At 41.2% G+C, this 20,176-nt stretch overlaps 2 protein-coding genes across 2 annotated transcripts; both read left to right on the forward strand.

The window, feature by feature from the left end:
- Positions 1-3,239: 3,239 nt before the first annotated feature.
- Positions 3,240-3,788, forward strand: LOC111605810 (uncharacterized protein C1orf50 homolog). Its single transcript, XM_023324621.1, has 3 exons — positions 3,240-3,302; positions 3,377-3,463; positions 3,564-3,788. The coding sequence occupies exons 1-3, from the start codon at positions 3,240-3,242 to the stop codon at positions 3,786-3,788; spliced, it is 375 nt and encodes a 124-aa protein (XP_023180389.1).
- An 8,825-nt stretch (positions 3,789-12,613) lies between these two features.
- LOC111605811 (uncharacterized protein C1orf50 homolog) lies at positions 12,614-13,162 on the forward strand. The gene is made up of 3 exons (XM_023324622.1): positions 12,614-12,676; positions 12,751-12,837; positions 12,938-13,162. Exons 1-3 carry the CDS (start codon positions 12,614-12,616, stop codon positions 13,160-13,162), a joined length of 375 nt encoding a protein of 124 aa, XP_023180390.1.
- The last annotated feature ends 7,014 nt before the right edge of the window (positions 13,163-20,176 follow it).

Consider the following 20,176-nt stretch of genomic DNA (forward strand, 5'->3'; position numbering starts at 1 on the left):
GATGCAAGTTCTGAACATAGAACAAGCTGCATTTGAAAAAGACAAGCTTCAAGACAAAGACGAGGAATTAAACAAACTGTTGCACGTAAACAAAACGTTAAAGGAGAACAACACCACCCTGGAGCAGAATACCACTGCCTTGGAGAACAAAAGCACCTCCCTGAAGCAGAGAATCAATGCCCTGGAGAAGGAAAAAAACACCCTGCAGCAGGAAAAAACTGCCCTAGGGCAGAAAAGCACCGCTCTTCAGCAGAGAAACAATGCCCTGGAGAAAGAAAAAAGTACCCTGGAGAAGGAAAAAACTGCCCTAGGGCAGAAAAGCACCGCTCTGGAACAGAGAATCAACACCCTGGAGAAAGAAAAAAGTACCCTGGAGAAGGAAAAAACTGCTCTAGGGAATAAAAACACGACTCTGGAACATATAAACCATGCCCTGGAAAGGGAAAGAAATACCCTGGAGATGGAAAACACCATTTTCGATGAGATAAACACCGTCTTGGAGCAGAAAAGAGCCTCCTTGGAGGAGAAAAGCAACTTCTTGGAACAGATAAACACCGCCCTGACGCTGAGAAGCACCTCTCTGGAGCAGAAATGTTCTATCTTGGAGAATATCAACACCGCCTTGGAGCAGGAAAACGAGATCCTGGAGCAGAAAAATACTGACTTAAAGAATATGAACACCGACCTGCAGCTTAAACTGGAGCAGCTGAACCAGAAAACCAGCGAAAACATCAAATCAGTTTCAGATCAGCTACAGAAGCAGCCTATATTCAGACGTGTCATCAGTGGCGTCTCCAATACCTTCCTGAAAATGTACCAAACAGGTACTATAAGGTACTGGATTGACACTTGGTACTGCTAAATAAAGAAGTGTGATGAGGGCTCCAAGCTTCATGCTTGAGTATCTGTGGCAGAAAGACTAGAGGACAACAGAACTACCGTGTCAGGGGAGCTTGACACTTGGGGACTTATGGTGGAAAAGCTTAACGCTTGAAAGATGTTGACAGGAGAGCTTGAGGCCCGCAGGACTGCGGTGCCATGGGAACTTGAGGCCATCGAACACAGGTCTCCTTCGTCACCAGACAATTCCTTTGTCGCCAGGTCATCAGACCCTTATTTATCTTATGAACTCTAGTTTTGCTTTTATTTTAGTTAGGCGTCAGATGAAGAGCTTGGTCTGCTGACCCCAAGCTCCTCCCGGCCTGCCTCCAGGGCTTCGTAGCGAGTCCTGTTGGTCTCCAGGCTGACCTCCAGGGCTTCGTAGCGAGTCCTGTTGGTCTCCAGGCTGACCTCCAGGGCTTCGTAGCGAGTCCTGTTGGTCTCCAGGCTGACCTCCAGGGCTTCGTAGCGAGTCCTGTTGGTCTCCAGGCTGACCTCCAGGGCTTCGTAGCGAGTCCTGTTGGTCTCCAGGCTGACCTCCAGGGCTTCGTAGCGAGTCCTGTTGGTCTCCAGGCTGACCTCCAGGGCTTCGTAGCGAGTCCTGTTGGTCTCCAGGCTGACCTCCAGGGCTTCGTATCGAGTCCTGTTGGTCTCCAGGCTGACCTCCAGGGCTTCGTAGAGGGTCCCATCGGCCTCCAGGTTCGTATTTGGTTTATGTATGTTGTATAATGGTTCATAAATTACATTTTGAAAACTATGTTTGATATTTATCCTTACAGGACTTTAATATAAGGTAGCTATGGAAAGATAGTTTAAATCTCAAAGCCCCTTACCTTTGTGAAATGAAGAGCAAATGTTTCCAAAGCACAGTTAAAGAGTTGCTGGTAAATTAATTTATTCCCATGTTATAGAGTGGGAACGGATTATATCAGGTGGCTAAAGTATTTGGTTCTCCTCCTTTAACTTTGGCAAATAATTTCTGGCAGCTGAAATATCGATTCTCTCCTCTCCTCCCCCCATAACTTGGGGAAATAAAGAGCAACTGTTTCCAAATTCTGAAAAAATATTATGTGATAGCATGTAATATACTATAAATTTCCTTAATCCAGTAATCTGTCATATTTTACATTAGAACAGGATTTACCAGGAAGTCTACACTCTCATCTTTTCAGGAAGTCTTAATTTTTGTGCCCTGCTATCAGCAGCTTCCATCCTCTATCAGCAACGAACAATTAGAAATACACACTTCGTGTTGGAAAACTGTGTTTGGTGACTGACTTTTATTTTTCAGACTTAAGTGACAAAAGTTGGAAAAAGAGCGATTCTCTTGGCGTTTAAAATAACAACACAAAACAGCGTAAGAAGACCTCGTTTATTTATTTATTTTACAATTCTGTTATAGCTTCTTTTTAAAACAACAGCTGCCGATTAAACTGAATGTTACAACCTTGACATGATTATATGAGTTGTTTTAGTTGTGTATGAGTTATATGAGTTGTCTTCCATTTCTCGGCCCGAGAAGGAGAAGGATCAGGCTTGGAAAGCTCTGAAGGAGAGAGAAAACATTCTCAAGCTATTAGATGGAGAAAAAGAAGCAATGTTTGGTTTTTCTTCTTTCTTTAACCCACATCTCATCCTGTCCTTACAGACTCAGACAGGAGAAACTGCCCTGTAGTGTAAACATTTATGTGACATAGTTTTAATAGTGTGTAAAATCAGCCATCTGACTCTCAGCCTTGAGTAACGTTTTACTCAAATGATCTGAAAATGATGGTCAGATCATTTTCAGATCATTTTCAGATCATTTTCAGATCTGACCATCTGAAAATGATCAGATCCGCCTCTCTGGCTGCAATGCGCGCTCCCGACACAGGGGGCGCGGATTTTCACAGGGTAACAGAATTTCAGCACGGATCGTGCAGTGACGACACTGCGGACATAGAAATGAAGACGTAGATGTGCCTCTAACCCTGAAAGCTTTACGTCAGTATCGCCCCCTTTGCGTCGGGTGGACGCAGCTCCCCGCGGTCCGGACCGACGCAGCTAAACACCAGCTGACCAAATCCAGCTGCTTCGTGGAGCTTTATTGTAAGAAAATAAAATAATTTTATGATTGAAAATTTTGTATTGAAATTTTCTTAATTTCTATGGAAGCCCGTTTCCGTCACTCTGTTAAAAAAATAAATGATCTCATTATGATATAGTATCTCAAAATAATGAGTTACTATCTCATTATAATGAGACAGTGTTGTGGTGAACCTGGTTGAGACCAGCACGGCCCCCAGTGGGATGGAACTGGTCAGCTCCTATCAGACCAACAGAGTGGGGGACCCCATGGACCCCCACTCTGTTGGGGGTCCATGGGGTCCCCAACAGAGTGGGCAAGTGCATGTCACAATGCACTTGCCGAGCAAGTGCAGAAGGTGAGGCATGTTTTGTCAAGTTGTCTAGCTCACAAGAGCGTTTTCCCTCCTGAAGTGACGTGGATGTTTCTCAGGGGGACGACTTTGTCAAAGCCAACGCTTGCAACAAACTGACAGTAATCGCTGACCAGATCAGGTACCTGCAGGAGCAGGCCAAAAAGGTATGACCGTCGATTCACAAAATGGTTGTGTTTAGGTTCAGACGGGTCACGTTCACCCGTCGGATGGCGCGTGGCATTGATCGCCGTTTGACGACCGCAGGTTTTAGAAGAAGCAAAGAGAGACGCTGACCTCCACCATGCTGCCTGTAATATTGTGAAAAAGCCAGGCAACATGTACTACTTGTACCAGCGGCCGTCTGGACAGAAATACTTCTCCATCATCTCCCCTAAGGTTGGTTCCATGAAACGTGAACTTCGAGTTCTGTCACCTTCATTCATTTTTATGCATTATCTAACACAGTGGTTCGCAAACTTTTTTCAGTGATGTACCCCCTTAAAAATATATTTTTAGTCAAGTACCCCCTGACACAGGCAAAACATTTTTGGAATAAAAAAGAGGTACAGAGATCGTGGACGTAAATCCCATTAAAACATACTTTTCCATGTACGTTCTGTACTTCGTCGGCTCTGGTTTTGCCTTATTTTTCACTTTATCTGTACTTTCAGCAGCATTGCTGCTACGCTTTAGCTACATCTCCATAGTTACAGTGTAATCATGATAACGACAGGTCGTTGACGAGTGCCCTGGGTCAAACTAACTTGGTGGGGGGGTCAGTTATATTTTAAAGGATATTGAAACTAAATACTGAATATAAAATTCAGTGCATGAACACACATTTATATTTTATCATACTTTTTACAAAATAATTTTTCCCAAGACTTATTATGAGGAGCCTACTGATTTTTTAAAGATATTTTGAAAAGCTTCACGTACCCCCTGCAGTACCTCCACGTACCCCCAGGGGTACGCGTACCCCCATTTGAGAACCACTGTCATATCAACAGGACAATAGACAGGGGATGCAAATATTGGCTGGCTCAGAAATTAAAATGCATCCCCCCTACATTAATAGACTAGACAGTAAAGGATGATATAAAATGTTCTATATAACGGGCTTCTGTTTTGTAATGCTTTAAGCTATTATGGTGTTAAAAGAAAAATCGGGGGAATTTCAAACCATCTGCGGAGAACATTTTCATCAGACACTGAAAAACCTTCGACTCATACAGTCTGTCTCAATAAAGGTGTAAAAACCGTATTTATTTCAAATAATCTGCGAAATAAAAACCCACCGAAGTTTCGTCTTCGGTCATATTTCAGAAATAATAACGCCTCGAATCAGAAACGAGGTAAAACAAGAAACTTTTTTTCTTCGCCGTTAGGCACTTTTAACAGCAAACCAAACGCGACGTTTCGGTGAGGATCAACCTTCTTCAGGCCGTTTGCTGTTCCAACTGAGGAACTCAGTGCAACAACAACTATTTATAAACAAAAACTCCAAACTTCGAATTTACAAAGTATTTACAGTCAGCCGGGCTCTGATTGGCCCTTAGGATTCATATTGTAACGTCATCTGTATCCATGAGGGAGGATGAGGATGATGATGTCATCATTCTGGGGAGGACAGAGCTGCAGACACACACTCTTCTGTTTCTGAATCTGTTGTGGGTAAAATGTGTTTTTCCTCTAAACCCTCCACTAGAAACAAAAATATAAGATCCTTATTTCAGAAGAACATTGCTACTACACCTTATGTGACCCACTACTGGAGACAGTTTTTGTTTCTGATATCAAATGGTCAACGGTTTGGACTCTGCCCTCCAAATACATCATTAGGAACAAACCTTGTGATGTGTGCTTCAAACTTCTCCACTGGTGCTACCCTGCAAAACAAAACCTGCCCCAGGATATAGACCGTAGCTGCTCTTTCTGTAATTTGGACAATGAGACAATAGTCCACTTATTCTGGAGGTGACCCTTCGCTGTCTCATTCTGGAAAGACGTTGTTTATTATATTCAATCTCATATTCTCAAGCACAAGATCTTGTATTCTTCATTGATGACCCTTCCTTCCACTGCATCATCGTGCACCTCCTTTTCAGCCATGTCCCAAACCTCACAATGACACAATGGACAAAAACAAAGGAAGTCGCAAACTGCTACTTCTTAGCAGATCCGTGGCTAGTTGTCAGAGCTGAGCATCATCACTCACTCTAAATTTTGCTCACTCTAAATTGCGTGTCAATCATATGAAAACCTTAAAAGTCATAAATAGGCCACCCATTCCCTTCGTAGCTATGTGCTTTTAAAATGTAAGGTGATTGCGCCCTCTACTGGTGATTACGGAGCACTGGGATCAGTCAGACTGTTGGTATTGGAATAATAGAAGCAGCTGGGCTGCAGTACACTGCCGGTATCTCTGGCCCTCTCTGTTACTCATTGCTTCTTCAGTTGAATTGAATTGAATTCAAAAATACTTTGTTGATCCCAAAGTAGAGGAATAAAGCATTCTATCCCTGAAATTGTGATTCCTTAAAACCTGATGCTTCCAGTGTTCAGGTTCATTTTCTGTCTGAACACATAGGAAATCTTAAAAACTAAGTTTCTAGTTGTTTCCATCATTTATGTGTCTGTTAGGAGTGTTGAAATGGAGTTACAACAATGTGGGAAAAATAAACGTTTTCTCACCGAGAGAAGCTTAAAATGGCCATTTCTTAAAATCTGATGCCTGTTTTGAATGTTCAGATTGATTTAGTGTCTGAGCACACCACGAAGCTTAAAATGGAAGTTTCTAGTTATTTTTGAACAGACACATGTTTGTATGGGGTTAGTGCCAGTGGACGCCTTATTTCCATTTCCATCTGCCTCCTACAAATGAATTTGGAGTTGCTCTTTATTTCCCAAAGTTATGGGGGGAGGAAAGGAGAGAATCGATATTTCAGCTGCCAGAAATAATCCGTTCCCCCTCCCTAACATGGGAACAAATTAATTTTCCAGAAAATCTTTAACGGTGCTTATTCCTCTCTTCATCAACAACGAATCCTGTGAATTTGGTGACATTTTATCATTATTTGCCAAAGTTATGAGGGGGGAATTGTATATTTTAGCCATCTGAAATAATCCGTTTCCCCTCTATAACATGGGAACAAATGTTAAACAAGTCTTTAACTCTGTTTATTCCTCTCTTCATCAACAATAAATTATGTAAGTTTGAAAACATTTGCTCATTATTTGCCAAAGTTAAAAGGGGGAACCACATATTTTAGCTGCCTGAAATAACCTGTTCCCCAGACATAACATGGGAGATAATTGTTTTTCTCACAATCTCCTTTAACTGTTCTTAGTCTCCTCTTCATCAGTAACAAATCCTGTGAATTTGGTAATATATACCCTTTATTTACCAAACTTACTTGGGGGGGAACCATATATTTTAGCCACTTGAAAAAATTTGTTCCCCCTCCATGACATGGGACCTTATTATTTTTTCACAAACTCTTTAACTATGTCGATTCCTCTCTTCATCAACAACAAATCCTGTGGATTTGGTGACATTTGATTATTATTTTCCAAAGTTAAAGGAGGAGAACCAAATACTTTAGCCACCTGATATAATCCGTTCCCACTCTATAACATGGGAATAAATTAATTTACCAGCAACTCTTTAACTGTTGCTTTGGAAACATTTGCTCTTCATTTCACAAAGGTAAGGGGCTTTGGGGTTTAAACTATCTTTCCATAGCTACCTTATATTAAAGTCCTGTAAGGATAAATACCAAACATAGTTTTCAAAATGTCACTTATTAACCATTATACAACATACATAAACCAACACACCACAGCAAACTCAGGAACCTAAGGCAAACATGCAAAGTACTGATTTTACTGGTTTTATTTTTTGCTTAATTGATGATATTGTTTGTTTTTTTGCCCCTGTTTTATTTATTTTTCTGCAGGCTGAGGTTGATGCTGCTGTCCAGCTGCTACTGAAGCTGAAAATGGGCTACAAACAGATGACTGGTCAGGACTACAAAGCAGGACGTCAGTGAACGATGCTGCGCCGAACAACAGAACGGCAGCAGATTTGGCCGGTGAGGACGACACGGTGGATCCATGGACCGTTTCAACCACCAACGCCAAGGGAGCCGATTATGACAAATTAATAGGTGAGAGTCCAGTTAGCTTTAAGTCTGAGGGGAGGGATAATCCACCGTGGCGGATTGATAAACAATGCTTTCTCTTATTTCATTTTATTTTGTATTTTTAGTGAGGTTTGGGAGCAGTAAAATCGACCAGGAGCTGGTGGATAAAGAAGGTTTGTGGACAGAAGCCCCATCACTTCCTACGAAGAGGAGTTTTCTTCTCACACACATGTTTGTTCTTCCAATTAATAACTGACAGATTAATCATATTAATGCAAAACTTTTCACATTATAACTATGAACTTCAGTGTGCTTTATTTTAGTGCATAATTTAGCATAATGTTTTACATCTTTTGGAAATAAAAATGATTTCCGATTGTTTTCAGCTCCCTCACTGCAAAAACACTAAACCTCACCACGTAGTTTTGGTCCAGTTTATTGTGCAAACATCTTAGTACATTTAGGATAAGACACAACTAACTTATGAGTAACTTTTCAGGAAGATATAGGAGCTTGTTTTACGTCAGTGATTCCTTAATATTGATGGAAAAAATACTAGATTATTTCACTTATAACTGGGGAAGAATGTTTTGTTTTAAGTATCATATTCTGTGAATGGAACTAATAATTCTTCAGCAATTTTAAGGAATTATTTACTTAAACAAGCTTCTATATCTTGCTGAAAAGTTTAGTCATTTTTGTCTTATTTTAAGTGTACTAAAATATTTTCACTAGAAACTGGACAAAAAGAAAAAAAAAACTTGGTAAAGTGTTGTCTTCAAAATTCAACTTTACTGATCCCAAAGGGAAATTAAATGTTGTTGTGAGTCATATAGATTTGGTTTATGATAACATTACCCAAACCACGAATTTCAGTAATTACATTCAAACTAATCAAACTCAATTTCTCAGAAAATAATCCTAAATAATAACTAATTAAAATGGATTTTAAACACAGAAATAGTCTAATTATGGTAAGGCTGAACAATATTACAATATCATGAAATAAGTGTCTTATATCTGTATCAATAATGTTTTTGTTAGTTTTTCTGTTTTCAATATTTGGAATACATTCTTGTTTAATCCATAGTTTTCACATCACAATGCTTTTTAATTTCTTTTTTTTATTTCTAAGCAATTATGAGGAATGGAGGTGAAACCAGAAACTGCTGCTGCGCAAGTGACTCAACAGGCTGTTGCTAGGTAACCAAAGAGCGAGAACATTATTTGATTCCACCAACCTTGCTTAGCTAGAGAGAGGTTGAGTTGGCGTCAGCTGGGTCAACAGGCCCGTTTCCCCTTTTTCTGTTTTCGGACACAATGTTTCCTTTTGACCTGTGGTCCTCGCACCCTGCTGTGCCAGTCCATTGGCTCCCCAGTGTGGATTTCAGCCTTGGTGGCATATTACCAGCTGAACTGTCTCCAATAGCCATCAGCTAAGCCGAGCAGCGTTCAGCCGTAAAGTTTGTTTTTATTCAAACTTCAGCAGTTTTCTAGTTGTTCTGCTGAGGCAGTGACATCAATGTGTGACATCACGCAAATTGATGTCACAAAGAGCGATGCACACTTTGTGGAGCTAGAGGGCATCACAGAGCTGCACGCTTGAATTCTACGGTCATAACCATTGAAGAAGAGAGACAGAGAGCACGTAGTAGTATCCTAACAAGAGATTGAAAATGAAAGCTTTTCGAGATAAAGAGGCAAATTCTAACACACAAGTAAAGAAAATCATTGAGAAGTTTTTGGATTTGTCCAGAGAAACGGGATCAACAATGAGTCGCAGCAGTAAGACATCATCTTGTGATTCTGGAAAGGAAAAAGTACAACAGACATTAGCTGAAGAGACACAGAAGCCCCATGGAATATTGAACGAAGTTGGCATGATGTCCATTGTAAAACAGTCTCTGATTGAAAGAAATGAGGAGCTGAAGATGCAAGTTCTGAACATAGAACAAGCTGCATTTGAAAAAGACAAGCTTCAAGACAAAGACGAGGAATTAAACAAACTGTTGCACGTAAACAAAACGTTAAAGGAGAACAACACCACCCTGGAGCAGAATACCACTGCCTTGGAGAACAAAAGCACCTCCCTGAAGCAGAGAATCAATGCCCTGGAGAAGGAAAAAAACACCCTGCAGCAGGAAAAAACTGCCCTAGGGCAGAAAAGCACCGCTCTTCAGCAGAGAAACAATGTCCTGGAGAAAGAAAAAAATACGCTGGAGCAGGAAAAAACTGCCCTAGGGCAGAAAAGCACCGCTCTGGAACAGAGAATTAACACCCTGGAGAAAGAAAAAAGTACCCTGGAGAAGGAAAAAACTGCTCTAGGGAATAAAAACACGACTCTGGAACATATAAACCATGCCCTGGAAAGGGAAAGAAATACCCTGGAGATGGAAAACACCATTTTCGATGAGATAAACACCGTCTTGGAGCAGAAAAGAGCCTCCTTGGAGGAGAAAAGCAACTTCTTGGAACAGATAAACACCGCCCTGACGCTGAGAAGCACCTCTCTGGAGCAGAAATGTTCTATCTTGGAGAATATCAACACCGCCTTGGAGCAGGAAAACGAGATCCTGGAGCAGAAAAATACTGACTTAAAGAATATGAACACCGACCTGCAGCTTAAACTGGAGCAGCTGAACCAGAAAACCAGCGAAAACATCAAATCAGTTTCAGATCAGCTACAGAAGCAGCCTATATTCAGACGTGTCATCAGTGGCGTCTCCAATACCTTCCTGAAAATGTACCAAACAGGTACTATAAGGTACTGGATTGACACTTGGTACTGCTAAATAAAGAAGTGTGATGAGGGCTCCAAGCTTCATGCTTGAGTATCTGTGGCAGAAAGACTAGAGGACAACAGAACTACCGTGTCAGGGGAGCTTGACACTTGGGGACTTATGGTGGAAAAGCTTAACGCTTGAAAGATGTTGACAGGAGAGCTTGAGGCCCGCAGGACTGCGGTGCCATGGGAACTTGAGGCCATCGAACACAGGTCTCCTTCGTCACCAGACAATTCCTTTGTCGCCAGGTCATCAGACCCTTATTTATCTTATGAACTCTAGTTTTGCTTTTATTTTAGTTAGGCGTCAGATGAAGAGCTTGGTCTGCTGACCCCAAGCTCCTCCCGGCCTGCCTCCAGGGCTTCGTAGCGAGTCCTGTTGGTCTCCAGGCTGACCTCCAGGGCTTCGTAGCGAGTCCTGTTGGTCTCCAGGCTGACCTCCAGGGCTTCGTAGCGAGTCCTGTTGGTCTCCAGGCTGACCTCCAGGGCTTCGTAGCGAGTCCTGTTGGTCTCCAGGCTGACCTCCAGGGCTTCGTAGCGAGTCCTGTTGGTCTCCAGGCTGACCTCCAGGGCTTCGTAGCGAGTCCTGTTGGTCTCCAGGCTGACCTCCAGGGCTTCGTAGCGAGTCCTGTTGGTCTCCAGGCTGACCTCCAGGGCTTCGTATCGAGTCCTGTTGGTCTCCAGGCTGACCTCCAGGGCTTCGTAGAGGGTCCCATCGGCCTCCAGGTTCGTATTTGGTTTATGTATGTTGTATAATGGTTCATAAATTACATTTTGAAAACTATGTTTGATATTTATCCTTACAGGACTTTAATATAAGGTAGCTATGGAAAGATAGTTTAAATCTCAAAGCCCCTTACCTTTGTGAAATGAAGAGCAAATGTTTCCAAAGCACAGTTAAAGAGTTGCTGGTAAATTAATTTATTCCCATGTTATAGAGTGGGAACGGATTATATCAGGTGGCTAAAGTATTTGGTTCTCCTCCTTTAACTTTGGCAAATAATTTCTGGCAGCTGAAATATCGATTCTCTCCTCTCCTCCCCCCATAACTTGGGGAAATAAAGAGCAACTGTTTCCAAATTCTGAAAAAATATTATGTGATAGCATGTAATATACTATAAATTTCCTTAATCCAGTAATCTGTCATATTTTACATTAGAACAGGATTTACCAGGAAGTCTACACTCTCATCTTTTCAGGAAGTCTTAATTTTTGTGCCCTGCTATCAGCAGCTTCCATCCTCTATCAGCAACGAACAATTAGAAATACACACTACGTGTTGGAAAACTGTGTTTGGTGACTGACTTTTATTTTTCAGACTTAAGTGACAAAAGTTGGAAAAAGAGCGATTCTCTTGGCGTTTAAAATAACAACACAAAACAGCGTAAGAAGACCTCGTTTATTTATTTATTTTACAATTCTGTTATAGCTTCTTTTTAAAACAACAGCTGCCGATTAAACTGAATGTTACAACCTTGACATGATTATATGAGTTGTTTTAGTTGTGTATGAGTTATATGAGTTGTCTTCCATTTCTCGGCCCGAGAAGGAGAAGGATCAGGCTTGGAAAGCTCTGAAGGAGAGAGAAAACATTCTCAAGCTATTAGATGGAGAAAAAGAAGCAATGTTTGGTTTTTCTTCTTTCTTTAACCCACATCTCATCCTGTCCTTACAGACTCAGACAGGAGAAACTGCCCTGTAGTGTAAACATTTATGTGACATAGTTTTAATAGTGTGTAAAATCAGCCATCTGACTCTCAGCCTTGAGTAACGTTTTACTCAAATGATCTGAAAATGATGGTCAGATCATTTTCAGATCATTTTCAGATCATTTTCAGATCTGACCATCTGAAAATGATCAGATCCGCCTCTCTGGCTGCAATGCGCGCTCCCGACACAGGGGGCGCGGATTTTCACAGGGTAACAGAATTTCAGCACGGATCGTGCAGTGACGACACTGCGGACATAGAAATGAAGACGTAGATGTGCCTCTAACCCTGAAAGCTTTACGTCAGTATCGCCCCCTTTGCGTCGGGTGGACGCAGCTCCCCGCGGTCCGGACCGACGCAGCTAAACACCAGCTGACCAAATCCAGCTGCTTCGTGGAGCTTTATTGTAAGAAAATAAAATAATTTTATGATTGAAAATTTTGTATTGAAATTTTCTTAATTTCTATGGAAGCCCGTTTCCGTCACTCTGTTAAAAAAATAAATGATCTCATTATGATATAGTATCTCAAAATAATGAGTTACTATCTCATTATAATGAGACAGTGTTGTGGTGAACCTGGTTGAGACCAGCACGGCCCCCAGTGGGATGGAACTGGTCAGCTCCTATCAGACCAACAGAGTGGGGGACCCCATGGACCCCCACTCTGTTGGGGGTCCATGGGGTCCCCAACAGAGTGGGCAAGTGCATGTCACAATGCACTTGCCGAGCAAGTGCAGAAGGTGAGGCATGTTTTGTCAAGTTGTCTAGCTCACAAGAGCGTTTTCCCTCCTGAAGTGACGTGGATGTTTCTCAGGGGGACGACTTTGTCAAAGCCAACGCTTGCAACAAACTGACAGTAATCGCTGACCAGATCAGGTACCTGCAGGAGCAGGCCAAAAAGGTATGACCGTCGATTCACAAAATGGTTGTGTTTAGGTTCAGACGGGTCACGTTCACCCGTCGGATGGCGCGTGGCATTGATCGCCGTTTGACGACCGCAGGTTTTAGAAGAAGCAAAGAGAGACGCTGACCTCCACCATGCTGCCTGTAATATTGTGAAAAAGCCAGGCAACATGTACTACTTGTACCAGCGGCCGTCTGGACAGAAATACTTCTCCATCATCTCCCCTAAGGTTGGTTCCATGAAACGTGAACTTCGAGTTCTGTCACCTTCATTCATTTTTATGCATTATCTAACACAGTGGTTCGCAAACTTTTTTCAGTGATGTACCCCCTTAAAAATATATTTTTAGTCAAGTACCCCCTGACACAGGCAAAACATTTTTGGAATAAAAAAGAGGTACAGAGATCGTGGACGTAAATCCCATTAAAACATACTTTTCCATGTACGTTCTGTACTTCGTCGGCTCTGGTTTTGCCTTATTTTTCACTTTATCTGTACTTTCAGCAGCATTGCTGCTACGCTTTAGCTACATCTCCATAGTTACAGTGTAATCATGATAACGACAGGTCGTTGACGAGTGCCCTGGGTCAAACTAACTTGGTGGGGGGGTCAGTTATATTTTAAAGGATATTGAAACTAAATACTGAATATAAAATTCAGTGCATGAACACACATTTATATTTTATCATACTTTTTACAAAATAATTTTTCCCAAGACTTATTATGAGGAGCCTACTGATTTTTTAAAGATATTTTGAAAAGCTTCACGTACCCCCTGCAGTACCTCCACGTACCCCCAGGGGTACGCGTACCCCCATTTGAGAACCACTGTCATATCAACAGGACAATAGACAGGGGATGCAAATATTGGCTGGCTCAGAAATTAAAATGCATCCCCCCTACATTAATAGACTAGACAGTAAAGGATGATATAAAATGTTCTATATAACGGGCTTCTGTTTTGTAATGCTTTAAGCTATTATGGTGTTAAAAGAAAAATCGGGGGAATTTCAAACCATCTGCGGAGAACATTTTCATCAGACACTGAAAAACCTTCGACTCATACAGTCTGTCTCAATAAAGGTGTAAAAACCGTATTTATTTCAAATAATCTGCGAAATAAAAACCCACCGAAGTTTCGTCTTCGGTCATATTTCAGAAATAATAACGCCTCGAATCAGAAACGAGGTAAAACAAGAAACTTTTTTTCTTCGCCGTTAGGCACTTTTAACAGCAAACCAAACGCGACGTTTCGGTGAGGATCAACCTTCTTCAGGCCGTTTGCTGTTCCAACTGAGGAACTCAGTGCAACAACAACTATTTATAAACAAAAACTCCAAACTTCGAATTTACAAAGTATTTACAGTCAGCCGGGCTCTGATTGGCCCTTAGGATTCATATTGTAACGTCATCTGTATCCATGAGGGAGGATGAGGATGATGATGTCATCATTCTGGGGAGGACAGAGCTGCAGACACACACTCTTCTGTTTCTGAATCTGTTGTGGGTAAAATGTGTTTTTCCTCTAAACCCTCCACTAGAAACAAAAATATAAGATCCTTATTTCAGAAGAACATTGCTACTACACCTTATGTGACCCACTACTGGAGACAGTTTTTGTTTCTGATATCAAATGGTCAACGGTTTGGACTCTGCCCTCCAAATACATCATTAGGAACAAACCTTGTGATGTGTGCTTCAAACTTCTCCACTGGTGCTACCCTGCAAAACAAAACCTGCCCCAGGATATAGACCGTAGCTGCTCTTTCTGTAATTTGGACAATGAGACAATAGTCCACTTATTCTGGAGGTGACCCTTCGCTGTCTCATTCTGGAAAGACGTTGTTTATTATATTCAATCTCATATTCTCAAGCACAAGATCTTGTATTCTTCATTGATGACCCTTCCTTCCACTGCATCATCGTGCACCTCCTTTTCAGCCATGTCCCAAACCTCACAATGACACAATGGACAAAAACAAAGGAAGTCGCAAACTGCTACTTCTTAGCAGATCCGTGGCTAGTTGTCAGAGCTGAGCGTCATCACTCACTCTAAATTTTGCTCACTCTAAATTGCGTGTCAATCATATGAAAACCTTAAAAGTCATAAATAGGCCACCCATTCCCTTCGTAGCTATGTGCTTTTAAAATGTAAGGTGATTGCGCCCTCTACTGGTGATTACGGAGCACTGGGATCAGTCAGACTGTTGGTATTGGAATAATAGAAGCAGCTGGGCTGCAGTACACTGCCGGTATCTCTGGCCCTCTCTGTTACTCATTGCTTCTTCAGTTGAATTGAATTGAATTCAAAAATACTTTGTTGATCCCAAAGTAGAGGAATAAAGCATTCTATCCCTGAAATTGTGATTCCTTAAAACCTGATGCTTCCAGTGTTCAGGTTCATTTTCTGTCTGAACACATAGGAAATCTTAAAAACTAAGTTTCTAGTTGTTTCCATCATTTATGTGTCTGTTAGGAGTGTTGAAATGGAGTTACAACAATGTGGGAAAAATAAACGTTTTCTCACCGAGAGAAGCTTAAAATGGCCATTTCTTAAAATCTGATGCCTGTTTTGAATGTTCAGATTGATTTAGTGTCTGAGCACACCACGAAGCTTAAAATGGAAGTTTCTAGTTATTTTTGAACAGACACATGTTTGTATGGGGTTAGTGCCAGTGGACGCCTTATTTCCATTTCCATCTGCCTCCTACAAATGAATTTGGAGTTGCTCTTTATTTCCCAAAGTTATGGGGGGAGGAAAGGAGAGAATCGATATTTCAGCTGCCAGAAATAATCCGTTCCCCCTCCCTAACATGGGAACAAATTAATTTTCCAGAAAATCTTTAACGGTGCTTATTCCTCTCTTCATCAACAACGAATCCTGTGAATTTGGTGACATTTTATCATTATTTGCCAAAGTTATGAGGGGGGAATTGTATATTTTAGCCATCTGAAATAATCCGTTTCCCCTCTATAACATGGGAACAAATGTTAAACAAGTCTTTAACTCTGTTTATTCCTCTCTTCATCAACAATAAATTATGTAAGTTTGAAAACATTTGCTCATTATTTGCCAAAGTTAAAAGGGGGAACCACATATTTTAGCTGCCTGAAATAACCTGTTCCCCAGACATAACATGGGAGATAATTGTTTTTCTCACAATCTCCTTTAACTGTTCTTAGTCTCCTCTTCATCAGTAACAAATCCTGTGAATTTGGTAATATATACCCTTTATTTACCAAACTTACTTGGGGGGGAACCATATATTTTAGCCACTTGAAAAAATTTGTTCCCCCTCCATGACATGGGACCTTATTATTTTTTCACAAACTCTTTAACTATGTCGATTCCTCTCTTCATCAACAACAAATCCTGTGGATTTGGTGACATTTGATTATTATTTTCCAAAGTTAAAGGAGGAGAACCAAATACTTTAGCCACCTGATATAATCCGTTCCCACTCTATAACATGGGAATAAATTAATTTACCAGCAACTCTTTAACTGTTGCTTTGGAAACATTTGCTCTTCATTTCACAAAGGTAAGGGGCTTTGGGGTTTAAACTATCTTTCCATAGCTACCTTATATTAAAGTCCTGTAAGGATAAATACCAAACATAGTTTTCAAAATGTCACTTATTAACCATTATACAACATACATAAACCAACACACCACAGCAAACTCAGGAACCTAAGGCAAACATGCAAAGTACTGATTTTACTGGTTTTATTTTTTGCTTAATTGATGATATTGTTTGTTTTTTTGCCCCTGTTTTATTTATTTTTCTGCAGGCTGAGGTTGATGCTGCTGTCCAGCTGCTACTGAAGCTGAAAATGGGCTACAAACAGATGACTGGTCAGGACTACAAAGCAGGACGTCAGTGAACGATGCTGCGCCGAACAACAGAACGGCAGCAGATTTGGCCGGTGAGGACGACACGGTGGATCCATGGACCGTTTCAACCACCAACGCCAAGGGAGCCGATTATGACAAATTAATAGGTGAGAGTCCAGTTAGCTTTAAGTCTGAGGGGAGGGATAATCCACCGTGGCGGATTGATAAACAATGCTTTCTCTTATTTCATTTTATTTTGTATTTTTAGTGAGGTTTGGGAGCAGTAAAATCGACCAGGAGCTGGTGGATAAAGAAGGTTTGTGGACAGAAGCCCCATCGCTTCCTACGAAGAGGAGTTTTCTTCTCACACACATGTTTGTTCTTCCAATTAATAACTGACAGATTAATCATATTAATGCAAAACTTTTCACATTATAACTATGAACTTCAGTATGCTCTATTTTAGTGCATAATTTAGCATAATGTTTTACATCTTTTGGAAATAAAAATGATTTCCGATTGTTTTCAGCTCCCTCACTGCAAAAAACACTAAACCTCACCAAGTAGTTTTGGTCCAGTTTATTGTGCAAACATCTTAGTACACTTAGGATAAGATACAACTAACTTATGAGTAACTTTTCAGGAAGATATAGGAGCTTGTTTTACGTCAGTGATTCCTTAATATTGATGGAAAAAATACTAGATTATTTCACTTATAACTGGGGAAGAATGTTTTGTTTTAAGTATCATATTCTGTGAATGGAACTAATAATTCTTCAGCAATTTTAAGGAATTATTTACTTAAACAAGCTTCTATATCTTGCTGAAAAGTTTAGTCAGTTTTGTCTTATTTTAAGTGTACTAAAATATTTTCACTAGAAACTGGACAAAAAGAAAAAAAAAACTTGGTAAAGTGTTGTCTTCAAAATTCAACTTTACTGATCCCAAAGGGAAATTAAATGTTGTTGTGAGTCATATAGATTTGGTTAATGATAACATTACCCAAACCACGAATTTCAGTAATTACATTCAAACTAATCAAACTCAATTTCTCAGAAAATAATCCTAAATAATAACTAATTAAAATGGATTTTAAACACAGAAATAGTCTAATTATGGTAAGGCTGAACAATATTACAATATCATGAAATAAGTGTCTTATATCTGTATCAATAATGTTTTTGTTAGTTTTTCTGTTTTCAATATTTGGAATACATTCTTGTTTAATCCATAGTTTTCACATCACAATGCTTTTTAATTTCTTTTTTTTATTTCTAAGCAATTATGAGGAATGGAGGTGAAACCAGAAACTGCTGCTGCGCAAGTGACTCAACAGGCTGTTGCTAGGTAACCAAAGAGCGAGAACATTATTTGATTCCACCAACCTTGCTTAGCTAGAGAGAGGTTGAGTTGGCGTCAGCTGGGTCAACAGGCCCGTTTCCCCTTTTTCTGTTTTCGGACACAATGTTTCCTTTTGACCTGTGGTCCTCGCACCCTGCTGTGCCAGTCCATTGTCTCCCAAGTGTGGATTTCAGCCTTGGTGACATATTACCAGCCGAACTGTCTCCAATAGCCATCAGCTAAGCCGAGCAACGTTCAGCCGTAAAGTTTGTTTTTATTCAAACTTCAGCAGTTTTCTAGTTGTTCTGCTGAGGCAGTGACATCAACGTGTGACATCACGCAAATTGATGTCACAAAGAGCGATGCACACTTTGTGGAGCTAGAGGGCATCACAGAGCTGCACGCTTGAATTCTACGGTCATAACCATTGAAGAAGAGAGACAGAGAGCACGTAGTAGTATCCTAACAAGAGATTGAAAATGAAAGCTTTTCGAGATAAAGAGGCAAATTCTAACACACAAGTCAAGAAAATCATTGAGAAGTTTTTGGATTTGTCCAGAGAAACGGGATCAACAATGAGTCGCAGCAGTAAGACATCATCTTGTGATTCTGGAAAGGAAAAAGTACAACAGACATTAGCTGAAGAGACACAGAAGCCCCATGGAATATTGAACGAAGTTGGCATGATGTCCATTGTAAAACAGTCTCTGATTGAAAGAAATGAGGAGCTGAAGATGCAAGTTCTGAACATAGAACAAGCTGCATTTGGAAAAGACAAGCATCAAGACAAAGACGAGGAATTAAACAAACTGTTGCACGTAAACAAAACGTTAAAGGAGAACAACACCACCCTGGAGCAGAATACCACTGCCTTGGAGAACAAAAGCACCTCCCTGAAGCAGAGAATCAATGCCCTGGAGAAGGAAAAAAACACCCTGGAGCAGGAAAAAACTGCCCTAGGGCAGAAAAGCACCGCTCTTCAGCAGAGAAACAATGTCCTGGAGAAAGAAAAAAATACGCTGGAGCAGGAAAAAACTGCCCTAGGGCAGAAAAGCACCGCTCTGGAACAGAGAATTAACACCCTGGAGAAAGAAAAAAGTACCCTGGAGAAGGAAAAAACTGCTCTAGGGAATAAAAACACGACTCTGGAACATATAAACCATGCCCTGGAAAGGGAAAGAAATACCCTGGAGATGGAAAACACCATTTTCGATGAGATAAACACCGTCTTGGAGCAGAAAAGAGCCTCCTTGGAGGAGAAAAGCAACTTCTTGGAACAGATAAACACTGCCCTGACGCTGAGAAGCACCTCTCTGGAGCAGAAATGTTCTATCTTGGAGAATATCAACACCACCTTGGAGCAGGAAAACGAGATCCTGGAGCAGAAAAATACTGACTTGAAGAATATGAACACCGACCTGCAGCTTAAACTGGAGCAGCTGAACCAGCAGCCACCTGAACAGAAAATCAGCGAAAACATCAAATCAGTTTCAGATCAGCTACAGAAGCAGCCTATATTCAGACGTGTCATCACTGGCGTTTCCAATACCTTCCTGAAAATGTACCAAACAGGTACTATCAGGTACTGGGTTGACACTTGGTACTGCTAAATAAAGAAGTGTGATGAGGGCTCCAAGCTTCATGCTTGAGTATCTGTGGCAGAAAGACTAGAGGACAACAGAACTACCGTGTCAGGGGAGCTTGACACTTGGGGACTTATGGTGGAAAAGCTTAACGCTTGAAAGATGTTGACAGGAGAGCTTGAGGCCCGCAGGACTGCGGTGCCATGGGAACTTGAGGCCATCGAACACAGGTCTCCTTCGTCACCAGACAATTCCTTTGTCGCCAGGTCATCAGACCCTTATTTATCTTATGAACTCTAGTTTTGCTTTTATTTTAGTTAGGCGTCAGATGAGGAGCTTGGTCTGCTGACCCCAAGCTCCTCCCGGCCTGCCTCCAGGGCTTCGTAGCGAGTCCTGTTGGTCTCCAGGCTGACCTCCAGGGCTTCGTAGCGAGTCCTGTTGGTCTCCAGGCTGACCTCCAGGGCTTCGTAGCGAGTCCTGTTGGTCTCCAGGCTGACCTCCAGGGCTTCGTATCGAGTTCTGTTGGTCTCCAGGCTGACCTCCAGGGCTTCGTACGAGTCTGTCAGCTCAGGCTAGT

This window comes from Xiphophorus maculatus, chromosome 20, assembly GCF_002775205.1.
Source record: "Xiphophorus maculatus strain JP 163 A chromosome 20, X_maculatus-5.0-male, whole genome shotgun sequence".
NCBI classification, from domain to species: Eukaryota; Metazoa; Chordata; class Actinopteri; order Cyprinodontiformes; family Poeciliidae; genus Xiphophorus; species Xiphophorus maculatus.